The 14632-nt window shown below is 44.8% G+C and overlaps 2 protein-coding genes across 2 annotated transcripts in view; both read right to left on the minus strand.

The window, feature by feature from the left end:
* Positions 1 to 435, minus strand: part of LRRC47 (leucine rich repeat containing 47) — a 5264-nt gene extending 4829 nt beyond the window's left edge. Inside the window, exon 1 of the mRNA XM_008641250.2 lies at positions 348 to 435. Coding sequence (XP_008639472.1) covers positions 348 to 435 — 88 coding nt within the window. The remainder of the gene's footprint in view (positions 1 to 347) is intronic.
* Positions 436 to 524: 89 nt separating this feature from the next.
* On the minus strand, positions 525 to 14235 carry CEP104 (centrosomal protein 104). The gene is made up of 21 exons (XM_008641252.2): positions 14071 to 14235; positions 13376 to 13549; positions 12953 to 13091; positions 12264 to 12329; positions 11826 to 11902; positions 11514 to 11682; positions 11074 to 11232; positions 10248 to 10475; positions 9831 to 10034; positions 9167 to 9334; positions 8411 to 8584; positions 7881 to 8057; positions 7265 to 7471; positions 6677 to 6793; positions 6208 to 6244; positions 6048 to 6129; positions 5331 to 5439; positions 4919 to 5057; positions 4140 to 4207; positions 3814 to 3904; positions 525 to 2661 (listed from the first exon to the last, which is right to left on the minus strand). The coding sequence occupies exons 1-21, from the start codon at positions 14181 to 14183 to the stop codon at positions 2528 to 2530; spliced, it is 2832 nt and encodes a 943-aa protein (XP_008639474.1). The 5' UTR covers positions 14184 to 14235; the 3' UTR covers positions 525 to 2527.
* Between the last annotated feature and the right edge of the window lie 397 nt (positions 14236 to 14632).

Here is a 14632-nt window from a genome sequence, read left to right on the forward strand (position 1 = left end):
GAGCGCAGCAGCGGGAGAGCGGCGGCGCGGTCCGGCCGGGAGGGGCCGGGCGCTGCTCCTGGATAGTGATACCTGAAACAAGGGCAAAACACGGGACTGCGTCGCCGCCGAGCAGCGCGTCTGCCCCAGCAGAGCTGCACAGGCCCAGGTACAGCTCACACACGTACAGGTACAACTTACACAGGTCACAGTTCAGCAGCTAGGATTGCCTGTACATCTCATTCCAGTACAGGTACAACTTACACAGGTAGAGGTACAGCACACACAGGTCCAGGTTCAGCTCACACACGTACAGGTACAACTTACACAGGTCCAGGTTCAGCTCACACAGGTAGAGGTACACGCACACAGGTCCAGGTACACCTCACACAGGTAGAGGTACAGCTCACACACGTACAGGTACACCTCACACAGGTCCAGGTCCAGTACACACATGTACCCCCAGGTGCTGCAGGAGCCATGCCCTCATTCCCCCCTGCACCGATTTCCATTGTAGCAGCTGGAAAATGCAGAGGTACCCTCCAGATTGGCTAAAGTAATTTATTAAATATGTGCAATAAAAATAACTGACATTTAACACAAGTGACTCCTTTTCTTGAGAAAATCTCCCAGATTTCAATACTTGCTCTGTTCATCCAGCACTTTGGAACACGCAATCACTATAAATTGCTTTCTTGGGGTAGTGGAACACCAAGAGGTCTTTTGGGATGAGATCAGCTCCTGCACACAGGGACATGGGCTGTTCTGGAATAATCTGAAGCGACACAGATGGAAACACCTCAACTGACACTCAGGCACAGTTCACTCGGACAGAGATGACACAGAAACCAGCCCTGAGCTCAGGACCACGCTCCTTCCTTGCATTCCCACTGCAGTCCTGTTCTTGCCAAATCCAGTTTCCAGTCCAACACTTTGCAGACCTTCTTTCCCTTGCTCAGACCTGCACCCATGCAATGGTTTTCCTCTGGAACATTTTGCTCAAGACCTCATGGCACAGCATTAAACCTCACAGTGTTTTTCACCCCAGTGCTTATTTTGCCACTGTGGCAAACCCAGGTTGTTTATTAAGGGACAGCCCCAGGAAATCCACTTTTAAAGATGACACTGGTGGTCCTACTGTGTTCCAAAAGGGTCCTTTCACATTCTAAAAAGTTGCCATTTTATCACTGCTAAGTTACTTCCTTATCGTACCACAGAGTAGTTTTCATCCTTACACCTCTGAGCAAGATCAATGGTTATTGTTAGATATTTATTATTTACTCAGCATACAGAATACTAGGCTCTCAAATAGGAACCTGTGTTACTAAAGGGAAAATAAAAATACCTGCGTATTTGTTAATATAGATATGATTGTATGTATGTTCCTAATGTGTGCGTAATTATTGAGATATGTATTTGGAAGAGTTAGAGAAACAATTTATACCAAGATTTTTTGAAATCCAAGCATACTGATCTATCTGGAAAATCCAGAAGCTGCTAAGTGGGCTGCAGGCAAACTAGAAAAACTGTATTACAAAATCAGCTATTTATATATTGAACACCACCACACATTCACTCCATGGGAGCAAAAACCCCCAAATTTCCCCTTATATTATTATGATCACTCATTCCCATGCCCATGGTACCAATTCCATCCTGGAAAGCAACAGCTGGAATGTTACAGGTAGAGATGTGAGAATTGCTGCTTTGGTACAAAGCTTCATGCCTTGGGTCTTAATAGACTTTGTCTCTCTGAAGCTGTTAAAGACATGCTGCAGTCTGTGGCTGGTTGTGTTAATCAAGATCTAACTAGAAAAGCTCAGTATTTGAGCTGAAAGTGCACTAAAGCAGGCAAAAAGGTCTAAATTTACTAATTCAACTCTTCAGGGCCCAACCAAGTTTATTTTTTCATTTCTGTAAGGGGCCATTTCTTGGGGACACAGACTTGGAGGGTTTAGTTTAACCCTCCTGCCAAGTGGGCTCATAAGGCACTTGGTGCACAGTGAGAGAGGCCACAATATCCTGTCACCTCCTACACAGCAGCACAACACAGGAGAACATCCAATCAGCCCTCTGGATTTTCCATTTGGTGCTAATTCCTGGGATTAAGCAGTGCTTTGGGTACAGCTCTGCTGTCTTTAGAACCCTAAATCTGACATACATGTAAGGTCAGGCTTCCCCCACGCCTGGCTCCTGTTCCTCGAGCACCTCAGGGGACCCAGGGAAGAGACTTCACTCCCCTGATGTAATTAATGTGCTTGAACCCATTAAATTACAGACATGGGATTGGAAAGGAGAGCAGAGTTATCTGTCAGAATAATGTTTGTGGCCCAGAATATTTGGTATTTCTAACAGGAGCATTCTTAGGAGCAAAGCCCAGTGCTGCAGTGACAGCAACGCCAAGGGATGGCCGTGGGGATCACACTGGGCACTGATCAAGGCTAAAAACAGCCCACAGAAAAGATGATACAAGTTGCCCACAATTCTTAAATAGCTCTGAACAGCCACGTGCCCAGTTATTAAGACAAAGGAAGAAATACTTGTCTTGTCATCGCTTTGAGTATGTTTTGCCACTGCTTTTATTTGGGCCCCCTCGGGCTCGGATCCTGTTTCCTACTGAAGGAGGTTGAAACTTTGCTCCTGAAGGACCTGGTTTCCTCAAACAGTAGCCACCTACTTTGGCTGTGAAGAGAAAAATAGAGATCATTATTGCAAGCACATCTAGTCCCAGCAGTGAACTTAATCCACTGTTTTGATTCCCAAGATCTGTTAAGTCTGAATGACTGAAGCAACCAGAAGCTGACAGGCATTGTGCCTCAGCATGTTCCACACCAGCAGAGGTCAGACTCCATGGTCAGGGCTCCTTTTCCTATCTCTAGGAAATAGCTCTGGAATCAGTTTATGCAGGCAGGATTTGCTTCTGTTTCCAAATTCTAAGCAGCAACAAACTAACAAGTGCCTGGCATCTCATCAGCCAGGACAAACAGCAAAGCTGAGGACAGACTGAACTGTGGATCCAGTTTAAGACTGGGAAGTGCCGAGTTTAACCCCTATGATTCATTAAGGTCAGCTGGAATGGGCAATTCCAGAGCTCCTTCCAGGAACCTGGAGTACTGACATGCAGATATGAGCAAGCACAGCTCGGATAGAGCAGGTGAACTCTGAACATGCAGCTGACTAAAAATCTCCAGAGTCTGAAGGAGGAAAGGTTTGGATGTAACTGGCTGAAAGTTCTGGTGCTGCAGGCAGTTTGTTTAACTTCTGTGCTCTGGAAATAAAAGGATTTTCCACGTGCTTCATAAAGAGAACTGTTAAAAAAAAACACCACCTGACATCAGCATCAAAGTCTCTCTGACAGTAAAAAAGCTGCACAATGATAAATCTGTCAAGTTCCTGGGTCTGGACTGGAAAGGAAAAGCAGTGCACAGCACTCACTGTTCAGTTCACCCTATAATTAGGATCAGATTAGAAGCCTTTGATTGGCCACTAAAAGCTAAATCAGGCTCTGGTTCCCTGTGTCAGCGTTCAGGAGCTTTCCAGAACACTGTTCAGCTGATTGTTCTATTCATGGTCATCCTGTTCCGCAGAAAAAAACCCTGAACTGATCAATTTATCCAATCTGCCAGTTTTCCCCACCAGCTGAGCTTGTGTCCTCCTTTTAACATGATTGTTATTGCATGATTTTGGGAATTTTCTCCCCAAGCACACTGCTCCAGCACAAGAACTATCACTTAGCTCACACAAATGCAAACCATGAGTTGCACAGACCCAGCTCTTGGGGATGAAACACTTTCCTTATTAAGCAAACGTTATTATCACTAACTAATGTCTTACCAGGCTGCACCAGAATGGTTTTGTTCATGGGGGATGTCCTCCGCTGGTTCATTTTACAGCCATCTCTGTCCATCAGGTGAGATCTCCAGGCCTGAAGTCAATTACAAAGAAGGGATAGTACAACTCCAGCAAAATTAGCCAATGTCACATGGGGAAAATGATAATTGTGTACAGGCTTTATGGCAACAGCACTTTAATCTGCTTTTTCAAAGTGTGAGATCCTTGATATGGAATAGAAATTAATATATCCATTATTTTAATATATCTTGAAAGGTATGTCACATGAAAACAACCCATAACAACACCAGAGTGAAGGGTGGCCTCACCTCCTCTCCAGGGGGAAAGTTCTCATGGCACAGAGGGCAACGGTTAGCCACGTTTTCTGGTTTGGCAGCTGAAATTGTTTGAAAAATAATGTAAGAATTGCAAAGAGAGGCTAATTTCAGACACAAGAAGAGAATTTGCACAGCAAATAGCATAAAACTACCCCATGACTAACCCAGCTCCTGCCCCATTATCATTAACTGCTCCCAAAGAAGCTCCATGTTTAATCATCTTCATCAAAACAAGATCAAAAGGAATCACAGAATCCAGAATTGCCTGGATTGGAAGGGATCCTAAAGATCATCCAGCTCTCCCTTGTGCTGCCACTCTTGGCCCTTGTACATAGTCTCTCTCCACCTTTCTTGTAGCCCCCTCAGGCACTGGAAGGCCACAATTAGGTCACTTCAAAGCCTTTTCTTCTCCAGGCTAAACAATCCCAATTCTCTCAGCCTTTCCCCATAGCAGAGGTGACCCATCCCTTTGATCAGCTTGGTGCCCTCTCTGAACTCATTCCAACAGGTCCATGTCCTTTCTGTGCTGGGATAGCGCTCAATCCACAGGGATATGGTAGAGATTTTCCAGTCTTTTCACTCACCCTCCCCACACACATTCACAGAGGCCAAGCACTGTAAAACTCAGGCATTTATCCCAAATCTTCTCCCTCCTGAGGATTTACTTAGATCCCTAAGGCTGAAACACAAGCAGCCTGACTTGCCAAAGATCCCTGGTGTTTGAAAGTCTGAACCTCTGATGTTCCACCTTCCTGTTTGGAGCTACTCACGATTGCAAATCCTGCTCTTTGTGTGTCTGGGCAGCTCATCCCTGGGCACGGCCTCTCTGCAGCGTGGGCACTTCCCAAAGCTGTCCCTTTTGTCACAGTCAGTCAGCAGGTGCTCCGTCAGGCTGGCGATCTCCAGCATCTGCAACACAGCCACGAAGGTTTGTGCTGAGCAAATAGGGATGGGATTTAAAAAAAATCACTTTAGCCTCACCTTCCAAAAGGACAAAGGGAAAATTCCATTTCAGTCCATTTATTAATTCATTTTCTAATGCTGCTCTTTTCCAAAAGCGCTACCCAAATCACACAGGTGTGTTCAGAATTCACCTGCCTGAGCGTTAAATATCTGACAGTGCCTCTAAACCAGAATAACAGCAGTCAATGTCTTTAGTAGCTGTGGGAAGCTCAGTCTGACCTGTTTGCAGTGCTCACACCGGGTTAACATGGGGCAGTGCTTCCAGTAATGTAGATCCAACCCTTCCTCTGTGAAGGACTTGTTCCTTTCACCACAAAAAATACACAAGCTGGGAAAAAAATACAAACATCAGTGACACCAGAGAGAAATGGATGAGCCCTGTTCCTTCTGTTCCAAGCTATTCTGAAAAACAGCCAATATCTTGAAGATGTTCTTTTCCCTGTGTAGTGCTGACCTGAGGATGGGGCAGGTACTGGGAGTAATTTATGGTAAATACAACTATAGAGCATTTTTTCCTAAAGAAAATTCCACAAAAGTTCTGACAGCAGCCCACCAAAACTGGCTTTCCTGGATCCAGAATTCCCAAGGGCTTCCTCTCCACCCTCCCCCTACAACACCCAGCAAAGCCACACCACATTTTCCCCTTATTTCACACTGGCAGCTGAACATTAAATCTGGCTATTTCTTATCCCACAAGCAAACACTCAGAAAAAAAAAAAAAAGTACAAAGTCACACTGTCCAAGAACTTAAAAAAAAAAAAAAAAAAGCAGCTAGGATTGCCTGGCGATAATTCCAAATGTGTTAGAGGAGATTTTAGTCTTTATTGTTTCACTGCTGAAGGTATTAGCTTTGATCTACTGGAAAAACGTTATTACTGTTAGGGGCTCACAGATGACACCAAGTGCTTAAGGTGATTAGAGGCTCATCTCACTTACTTATCCAGGTAATTTGCAACAGAGGAAAGTTCCTCTTGAATATTTGCTGCTGTAGCCTGAGGGCTTCCATATAGCTGGTAACCTGTAAGGAGAGAACTATTAAACCAAAATCACGTCTTAATTCATCTATGTTTCTTAACTCTTATTTGAAACTACCTACCTCGAATCTCTGTCTTCCGAAAATCAGATTCTTTCTCCTATTGAACAAAGAAATTTAACTCAGAAATTTGCCTTCCAGGGAGAAAAGGAACACACTATATTCTGATTTCTGTCTGGAATTTTAAACTTATAAGCAGAGCCAATGCACTACAATGTTTGTGCTTCTGGTTCTAGGGCAAACATCTTGTATTAAGGTACTATTTTATATTATAAAGGTATTATTATATTGTTATATTATAATAAAGAATCCAGTTTTTACACTATGTTAGGAAAAACAACATCCCAGATTTTACACTATGTTAGGAAAAACAACACCCCAGATTTTAAACTGGACTGCTGAGGAGAAAAGTCACCCAGGGTATGTCTGGAGTTTCTCTCTTTTTAATGAGCCAACTCCAATGCTCATTGTCTAAGTCCATGATACCCGAGGAGCAAAGGATTAAAATAACTTTAAACCAAAACATGCTCACCTCTTCAGCTTCAACCTCTTCTAGTAACTCTAACTTTAGAGCTGCTGGGTGGCCTTTTAGAACTTTAATTTCCTCCTTTGTCTGTTTCTCTGCTTCTGTTGCTGCTTTCCTCTGCGCCTGGCAGGAAATACTCTGTCAGTTCCAAAAGCTTTGGAACCATCCCTCATACACAAGATATTGCAAAACACATCAGCACAGTGCTCATGGCTGATACAGGACAGGAAATCTCCTGCTTGGTTAAGTGATGAGTGTGATACAGCCACACCTCCCTTCTCCCGAATTCCTCTGCACCACCTGAAAGGAACACACAGCACAGCCTTTGGGCTTACTGTTCCCAATGGCTGACAGCAGAAAATAGCATTTGTGCATTTTCCCAACTGCTTGTCCATCTCTGTACTCCTTGTTGGCTTTATTCCCAGCAGTGAGTATAGGGAACACACTGAGCCTGCTACACTAAGGAACATTAACCACACACCTGAAGACACTCTGCTACCTGTGCAGCATCCAACCTGCCACGAAATCAGGATACTACTCAGCCAACTGCCGTGTCTGAAGTGGCCCTGTATGTTCTGCCCTCTCATTGCATACCCTCATTTCAGTTTCAGAAGATTTCCCGTCGATTTTGGCAAACCCATCGAAGAGTGTTTTGTAGCGCATGGTCTTGCGGGCGCCGGCGTCGTCCGGAGGGAGATGTTCCAGCACGGCTGCCCTGTGCTCCCTGTACATGGCAAAGATGATCCGCAGCACCACCTCACGCACCTCGTGGGCCCTGTGCTCCAGAGCCCCCGTGGCAAACTGAAAATAATTGTAAACAATTATGTCTCTCTTCTCTCGTATTTTTAAGGATTCGTTTATTAGTCCAAGACTCTCCTGCAGCAGGAGAAATCTTCCTACAAGACAGGTTTTGCAAATACTTTTTAACCTATTGATTCTTTTTTCCCCATATCTTGATTCATGGAATCCTAGAGTGGTTTGGGTTGAAAGGGACCTTAAAGCTCATCTCATTCCACCCCATACCATGGGCAGGGACACCTCCTACTAGACCAGGTTGTTCCAAGCCCTGCCCAACCTGGTCTAAAATTACCAGCACTGTTGATCAGGGGAATACACCTCTTCAGAAATTCTCAAGCACTCCAAACCAGCCAGGAAAGCCCCCAGAAAACCATCAGAAAATCCTCCATGTGCTGTAACCTCAACCTCTTACCTTCATGACGTTGTTGACGGTAAACCCGGAGTTTTCAGTCCCCATGGCTCTCAAGAGAGATTCCACCAATTCCACATGGCTCATTGCCAGGTGTGTTGGGGAGTTTGGTTTAAATGTTTTAACCAGGTGCACTGGAATAATCTGGAGAGGTTTCACTTCAGGGCACAGTGCCATTTCCTAGGAACACACAGAGGCAGTGAGCAGGCAGACACCGCATGAGGACAATTACCTGTCTCTGCAAAGGAGAGTTTTCTCATCTCTGTAAGTCACTTGCAACAAAGAACACATGAGTCACACCTGCAGCAGCAGCAGGTAGCCCCAGACTGCTCCAGGTGACCCTGATTTGGCAGGGGGGTGGACTGGATGATCTCCAGAGGGCCCTTCCAACCCCAGCTATTCTCTGATAAGATTCTGTGATAAGGTTCTGTGGTAAGCTGTAACACTTCACAGCAGCCAACCCTGGTCTCACAGCCCACTCTGATCAGGTGTTTCCCACCTGTGAGCTCCCAAATTTGAAGGGAAACACCCACCTGGATGAAGGTTGAAGCCAGAAGACGAAGACGGGATGAGGAGTCTCCTGTTCTAGAAAGCAAATGTGGCAGGGTTTTTTCCACACAATGAGAAGTTTCTAGCTTCCCTAGTTTGTGTTTTGGTATATATTGGGTAATGATCATTTTTAGAAGTTTCAGGGAAGCCTGAAAAACCTAAGTTAGAAAGAAAAAGGAAACACTGAGCAAAAGTAACACAGAGCCCCCTGTTTTCAGACAATACAGTAAAATCTATTCTTAATCTGGAATTAGAGTAACACCCTTAATGGAAGCTACTTCAGACAACTCTCTTCCAGAAAACCTGTTGCTAGGACTTAGATGAAAGGCTTCAGAAATTGTTTTATAAAGAGTAACAACTCGATTTTCTTCTTTTCTTCTTATTTAAGGTTTATTTGATGCCCAAGTGTCCCTCAGCTAAGTGCAGTCCCTTGAGCTCTCAAGTGAAGTAACTAAAAGTTACTTCATTGCTGTATTTCAACTTTAACAAACAAAAAGGCCCAACCTCACTGCACGTTCACTGCATCAGCAGATGTTTCTCAAGCTCATGGCTCAGCCCAGGGTAGTGTTCTCCATCTGCTCAATGCCAGATATTGCCCAGTTGTTTTAGAGTTTTGAGGGGTTTTGGGTTTGGACTTAACAGCAGATTTATAAACAATTTGTTCCAAGTATCTCAACCCCACGGTTCTGCAATTTTGGCTGCCAGTTCTTCACTGGAGCATCAAACCTATCCCAACTTACTGAAGACACGGTGTCTTTGATGGCCCTTTCCACAAGGAAAACAGCAGCTCTCAGCATGCTCCTTAAATCCTCCTTTGGAGTGTCCACTGACACTTCCATCAGCTTCTTGGACACAGCCAGTAACGCGTCCTCTCGACACGACCAAGTTCTGGAATACGCTCCTGAAACCTGGGCACAAAACAGGTTTGTCTCTTAAAAGGTCCCTGCAGATATTTCAACACATATTTAACATTTATACAGAGAACCAGACTCACAAAGAACATATCAACTGAAGCATGAAATCCCCAGGTGTTCCCCACAGGAATCTGGCTTTATTAAAAGCACACATTTTGGAATGTGATCACAGAAATGGGATTAACAGGTCAGGGTCATGGAGCCCTTCAAGACACAGTGAGGGTTTCTCTCTCTCTGCAAAAGACAGTGGCAAGTTATGGGTATTCTGGACCAATATCCTAAAGCAGCCTGCTGGATCCTGCCTGTTTGTCAGCACAGCAAGTAATCAATCACCAAAGCTACAGATCTGTAGAAATACTGAAAGCAGGCATCCATAAAGCCAAGGCCTAATTTTAAGTTCAGATTTCTAAATAGCAGCTCTGGACACATAAAAATCCACTCAACTCAACACAGAGCACAATAACCATGGATTTGTTCTACTGGTTCTTACCAAAGTCTCTCCAAAAACCTCCACAACGGGGCTGGCTTCCCTCAGTGCCTTCTCTGTGAGTGGTTTGGGTTCCCCAGCATTGCCAGTCCTTGGAGCATCACCCACATCCTCTTCAGTCACCTCTGGCTCAAGGTAGGCAACAGCTTCATCCACCTGCTTGCAGATGGTTGGGAGAGGCCTCTCATCGTAAGGTAAAAATTCAACCTAGCAGAAAAAATAAAAAATTTGTTGTTCTGGAAATGACTCAGATGTGAAGTGGTTTTATCGCTAACTGGATTCACCTCAGTGCAATTTTTCTCACATCAAAGCAGCATCACTCCCCAGTTAACCACGAGAATAACCCCGTTGTTTGGAAGGTTGGACATCAGATTGTTTGCTCTGACAGATTTCTGCAGTAACAGAGGGAACACTACTCACATTTTCCTTGGAAAATGTTTCCTTGGAGGTTGTGGGCTGCGTCTGAGGAGAAAGAGGGGACTGGTAGGGAACAACAGACTCAGAAGTGGGATCCACCAACTGCTCTTCCAGCACAGACTCTGCCCTCTGGGGCTCTCCTTGGGGTGGGTCTGCAGGCTCAGGAGGGGAGCTCAGGGGGCTCTCAGTGCCACTCACAGACCCCAGAGGCAACTCAGGTGGTTTTCGGATCTGAAAAAAGGAAGGAGATTTTTTACAGCAAGGCTAAAAATGTGCTAAAATCAGTCAGTACAGCTACAACTCTGCCAACAGGATTCCGGGGGTTTCAAGTAAATATTAAACCTGGCTCACAGGTGTGTCATCATTCCCACTGGATGCAGCTTTATGAAACAGTCAAAAAACAATTCTGTGTGGGTGCACGTGTGGAGAGATTATAAAACTTCCTGTTCTGAGAACATTACATAATTGTATGTATGTACAAAATCACATGGATTCTGTATGGTTAGCCTTGATACCAGCCTAAGCCTCCTCTACCCCTCCAAAATAGGAGAAAGTACCTTATTCATGTGCATCATGTGAAATTATGCAAAAATTTCAGGATCCTAATGCCATTTTCTTGAGACCTCAACAGTTTAATGTGATTTATGGAGACTAAGCATGTTCATGAAACACCACATTGAGAGTCTTAAGTTGGGGAAATCCCCAATCCAAACAGAAAGCTGAAAATCTTGAGCAAATCTCAAAATTTCTATTAACTTGTGAATTAAGCTGGGTTGCTGTGCCATTTCTATTTAGAACACCCTCCTGAGTGTGGACTAACAGCACCCACCAGCAGCTGTGCATCCAGGAGGTCGTGCAGCTCCAGCTGCTGGTACACCTTCAGCCTGTACTCGTCCATCTGCTCCTTCTTCTTCTTGGCAAGGTCATAATCCTCCTTCTCTACCGCGTAACGCTTCTCCACCTCGTACCGGCCGAGTCGCTCCCCCACCTAGGATTGGTACAAATCACCTTGGAATCATATTCCTGCACATTTCTTGGAATCATTTTACTGAGCATTTCTTGGAATCACCTTACTGAGCATTTCTTGGAATCGCCTTACTCTACTTGCCTCATTGCCTCCAGCCAAATGACTCAATCAAGCTATCTGACTTTAAAACTATTCTTTTGGGAAATATATCGAAAATCATTACGATTCCACACAAACAGCAAGGCCCTGATAGGCCACTGGAGCACTGCTCCACTTAGGAGCCAAAGATCTTTCAACACCACCTTCTGCAAGTCTGCAATGGCCTGTTTGAGCTTCTTGGCGTGGTCGTAGCACTCGTGACGCACAGCTTCCCGCTTCTTCTCATCCAGCCTCCGGATTATCTGAGCCACCTCTGGGTCCTGGTACATGTCAAAGGCCAAATCGTCCAGAGGTGAAATGGAGTCACGTTTCCTGAAGGCATAAAGTGAATAAAATAATTTACAATAAGCCAGGCTTCTCTTTTCATTAGCAGGGAATTAACAAAACACAGAGACCAACAACTACTTCACACCAAGCAGAGGTTTTGCCAGGGTATATGCAAAGAACATCCTTACCCAAGGTAAGTTCCATCTAAGGCAGGGTCATCTGATTTAATTCCCAAGTAGTGATCTATCAGCTTCTCTCTGGAAGGCTTTGGAAGGGTGGAAAAAAAATCTTAATGCACATTCACCAGTATCAGGTGTGTGTTCAAGACAGAATTCTGACTTTCCACAACCAACATCAGCTCTGCAACGTAGAGCACTTTTGTTTGGGGGCACATTGAAGCAAGGAGAGGCTGAAAATGAAAATGTCCCAACCAATTGTGTTTTAATTTTTGCATTCCCATATTAGGGTCAAATTTCTTGCTTCAAGAGAACATTAAAAATAAATTAATGCAACACAGCTCTGCTACAGCACAGAACTGGCAGAAGAAAGGTTCATCCCCTCACTCCAGGAACCTGTTCTTGAAGAGATGGAGCATCAGTAAAAGGACAGGGATGCTTTGCACTTACGCTGCTCATGCTGTCATTGTCAAAGTCTGCTGGATCCCCAATGATGTTCACAGCTACCAGGGCAACCTGCAGAGATTCACAGAAAATGGAAACATGTGAGCTCATTCCTCTCTTCTTGGAACAAAAACCAGGGCCTGTGGTCATCAGGGTGGTGTGGAAGCAGAGAGGAGCACTGAGTGTTAAATGTGCCTCCTGCTCCACTGAAAATGTATCACCAAATCTACAACGCCGTTGTGCTGTTCCCTTTCCTGGTCTGGGATGGAACTGAAATGAGTCCCTGCAGAACTGAGGCAGGTGTTTGTGTGTCTGTACCACAGTGGCTGTGCAACACCTTTACTTAATGTCACAACAGGTCCAAACCACTCAAGAGTGGCTTTGTGACCCCAAAGCTGTTCTCAAAGGGAGTTCCTTGTCCTCAACACACACCCTGCTGTGTGGGCTAAACCTCAGCACAAACAAGAGTGACAGAATGTGCCCTTGACTCGTTTGTTCTGGATGAGGTGCATCCAGCTGATCCCAACTCAATTCTAACCTGTTATTTGTGTTTTGTGCTTTAAAACAAACTAAAATAAATACAGGAGCTTTCTACCAACATTTTTTGCTTCTACAAATCAAGGGAGCAGACTTCTGTGCCTGCTCTTTACTAGGGAAGTGTCACCTAGGTTACCAGGTAAGGATTTTCAACTCACCTGCCCGTACAAGTTGTATTTATTGGCATAATTTTTATGGAAAATCAGCTTCAGGTACTGGCCAACTGCATCCATGTACACAGATTTCAACTCTCGAGCTCTGAAATCAGTCTTCTCATTGTCTGAGAGAGGGACATAACTGGGAAGGAAAATGTAACACGTGAGCAGAGGATACATCCAAACACACAGGAGGATTTCTGCTCCTCGGGTTTAAAACTCCCTCATAAGTGAATCAACGTGTGCTGTTTTCCTGGCAAGACAATTCACCTGCATCTCCAGCTTTGTCACAGAGCTACACAAGCCCAGGATCTCCCTGCTGCTCACACAGCGTGTCCACATCACACACAACCCACAGTGAGTACTATTTTCCCCTGAAGCTTTTCTTATCAAGACAATAAACTCATTCAGAACTTTCTGACTCACCCGAGTCTCTGAAACCTCTCTGACTGATAGGGAGCAAAGTATTCGGGCAGACTCTCACTGATGTAGAACTCAATTTTGCTTGCAATCATGTACTGGTGAGCGAGCAGCTGCAGCTTCCGGATCCGACACCTCTCCACCAACTGCAGGATGATTTCCTGGGGGTACTGACAGAGCCTGAAAGAGACACGGTTTCAGAATTCAATCATCCTTTTGAAGAAGACTTCACTTCCAACTTGAGCAATATTTAATTATGGAACTTTCAAGTTATTAATTGTAAGCCAACATCATAACTGTTGTAAGAAGAATCCCAAGAGTAGAGTGGAAACATTTTTCCCTTCCCTTTACTGTGTGCATATGTTCAGGTGCCCCGCACATGTTTAGAGCATGTGCTGAGACAAACACATTTTTCATACTAAGCCAAAGCAGTTGCAAACTCCAAGACTGCCAAGAACACAAATAGTTCCCATTTTCATTATCCAGGACTTCATTTAAATACAATGCAGTGCCTTTAGGTGTTAACCAAGGTGCTTTCTTCCCCCAGGATGACGATTCCATGGGATTAAAGTAACTTTTTTGCTTTATCAGTTTAGTCTGGGATGCTGCAAACTGCTCTGACCACGCACAGTACATCTGCCACTCATTTTAAACTTGGTGCTTCAGAACTTCAGTGCTCCAAGACCATCGCCTCACAGTACCTGGGCGACCGCCACCCGTTCACTGTTGGTGCATGAACCATCAGCTCCCGAGCACTGAACCCATCCTCGTGTCCCGACGAACTGACCACGGTGAAACCAATCTTGTGTGGCATCCTGGGGAGCTGAGCTGGTCAGAGCCACAGCCTTCAAGCTTAAACTCATCCCTGGAAGGATGATAAAAACCCACTGAGACACTACAGTCAAAGAATTGCATCCTGTGGTCTGTCAAGTCAGTAGACGATGAGTACAAATATATATTCCCTTTAATTAACACTGGCACCATAAATGTTTTTATGGTGCTGGTTTGATTAGTGCTGAGCAAAACGAGGATATAGCTCACTTGCAGAGCAGTCTGACATTACATTAAACCTGCTAATCCAAGATGGAGCTTGAAACTAGGAACTCCAAATGCACACAGGAGCAACCTGCACCAAACCTGTACCTGCACCATGGTCTGTGTGTTGGAGCCAGAGGAACAAAAAGCAAAGCACAAGGTCAGTTTAGTCTCTTTGGGAACGCCACGCACCCACCGCGGCTACTGCTAGGGACACAAGACAAGCAC

Source organism: Corvus brachyrhynchos, unplaced genomic scaffold, assembly GCF_000691975.1.
Source record: "Corvus brachyrhynchos isolate BGI_N302 unplaced genomic scaffold, ASM69197v1 scaffold68, whole genome shotgun sequence".
Taxonomy (NCBI): domain Eukaryota; kingdom Metazoa; phylum Chordata; class Aves; order Passeriformes; family Corvidae; genus Corvus; species Corvus brachyrhynchos.

Excerpts from the sequence above, each read along its gene's own strand:
- CEP104 (XM_008641252.2), bottom strand. The coding sequence starts at position 14,183 with ATGCCACACAAGATTGGTTTCACCGTGGTCAGTTCGTCGGGACACGAG. Across the intron at positions 13,550-14,070 it reads AACGGGTGGCGGTCGCCCAG|GCTCTGTCAGTACCCCCAGG; the intron begins GTACTGTGAGGC and ends TGTCTCTTTCAG. Across the intron at positions 4,208-4,918 it reads AAAGAGCAGGATTTGCAATC|CTGCCAAACCAGAAAACGTG; the intron begins GTGAGTAGCTCC and ends AAACAATTTCAG.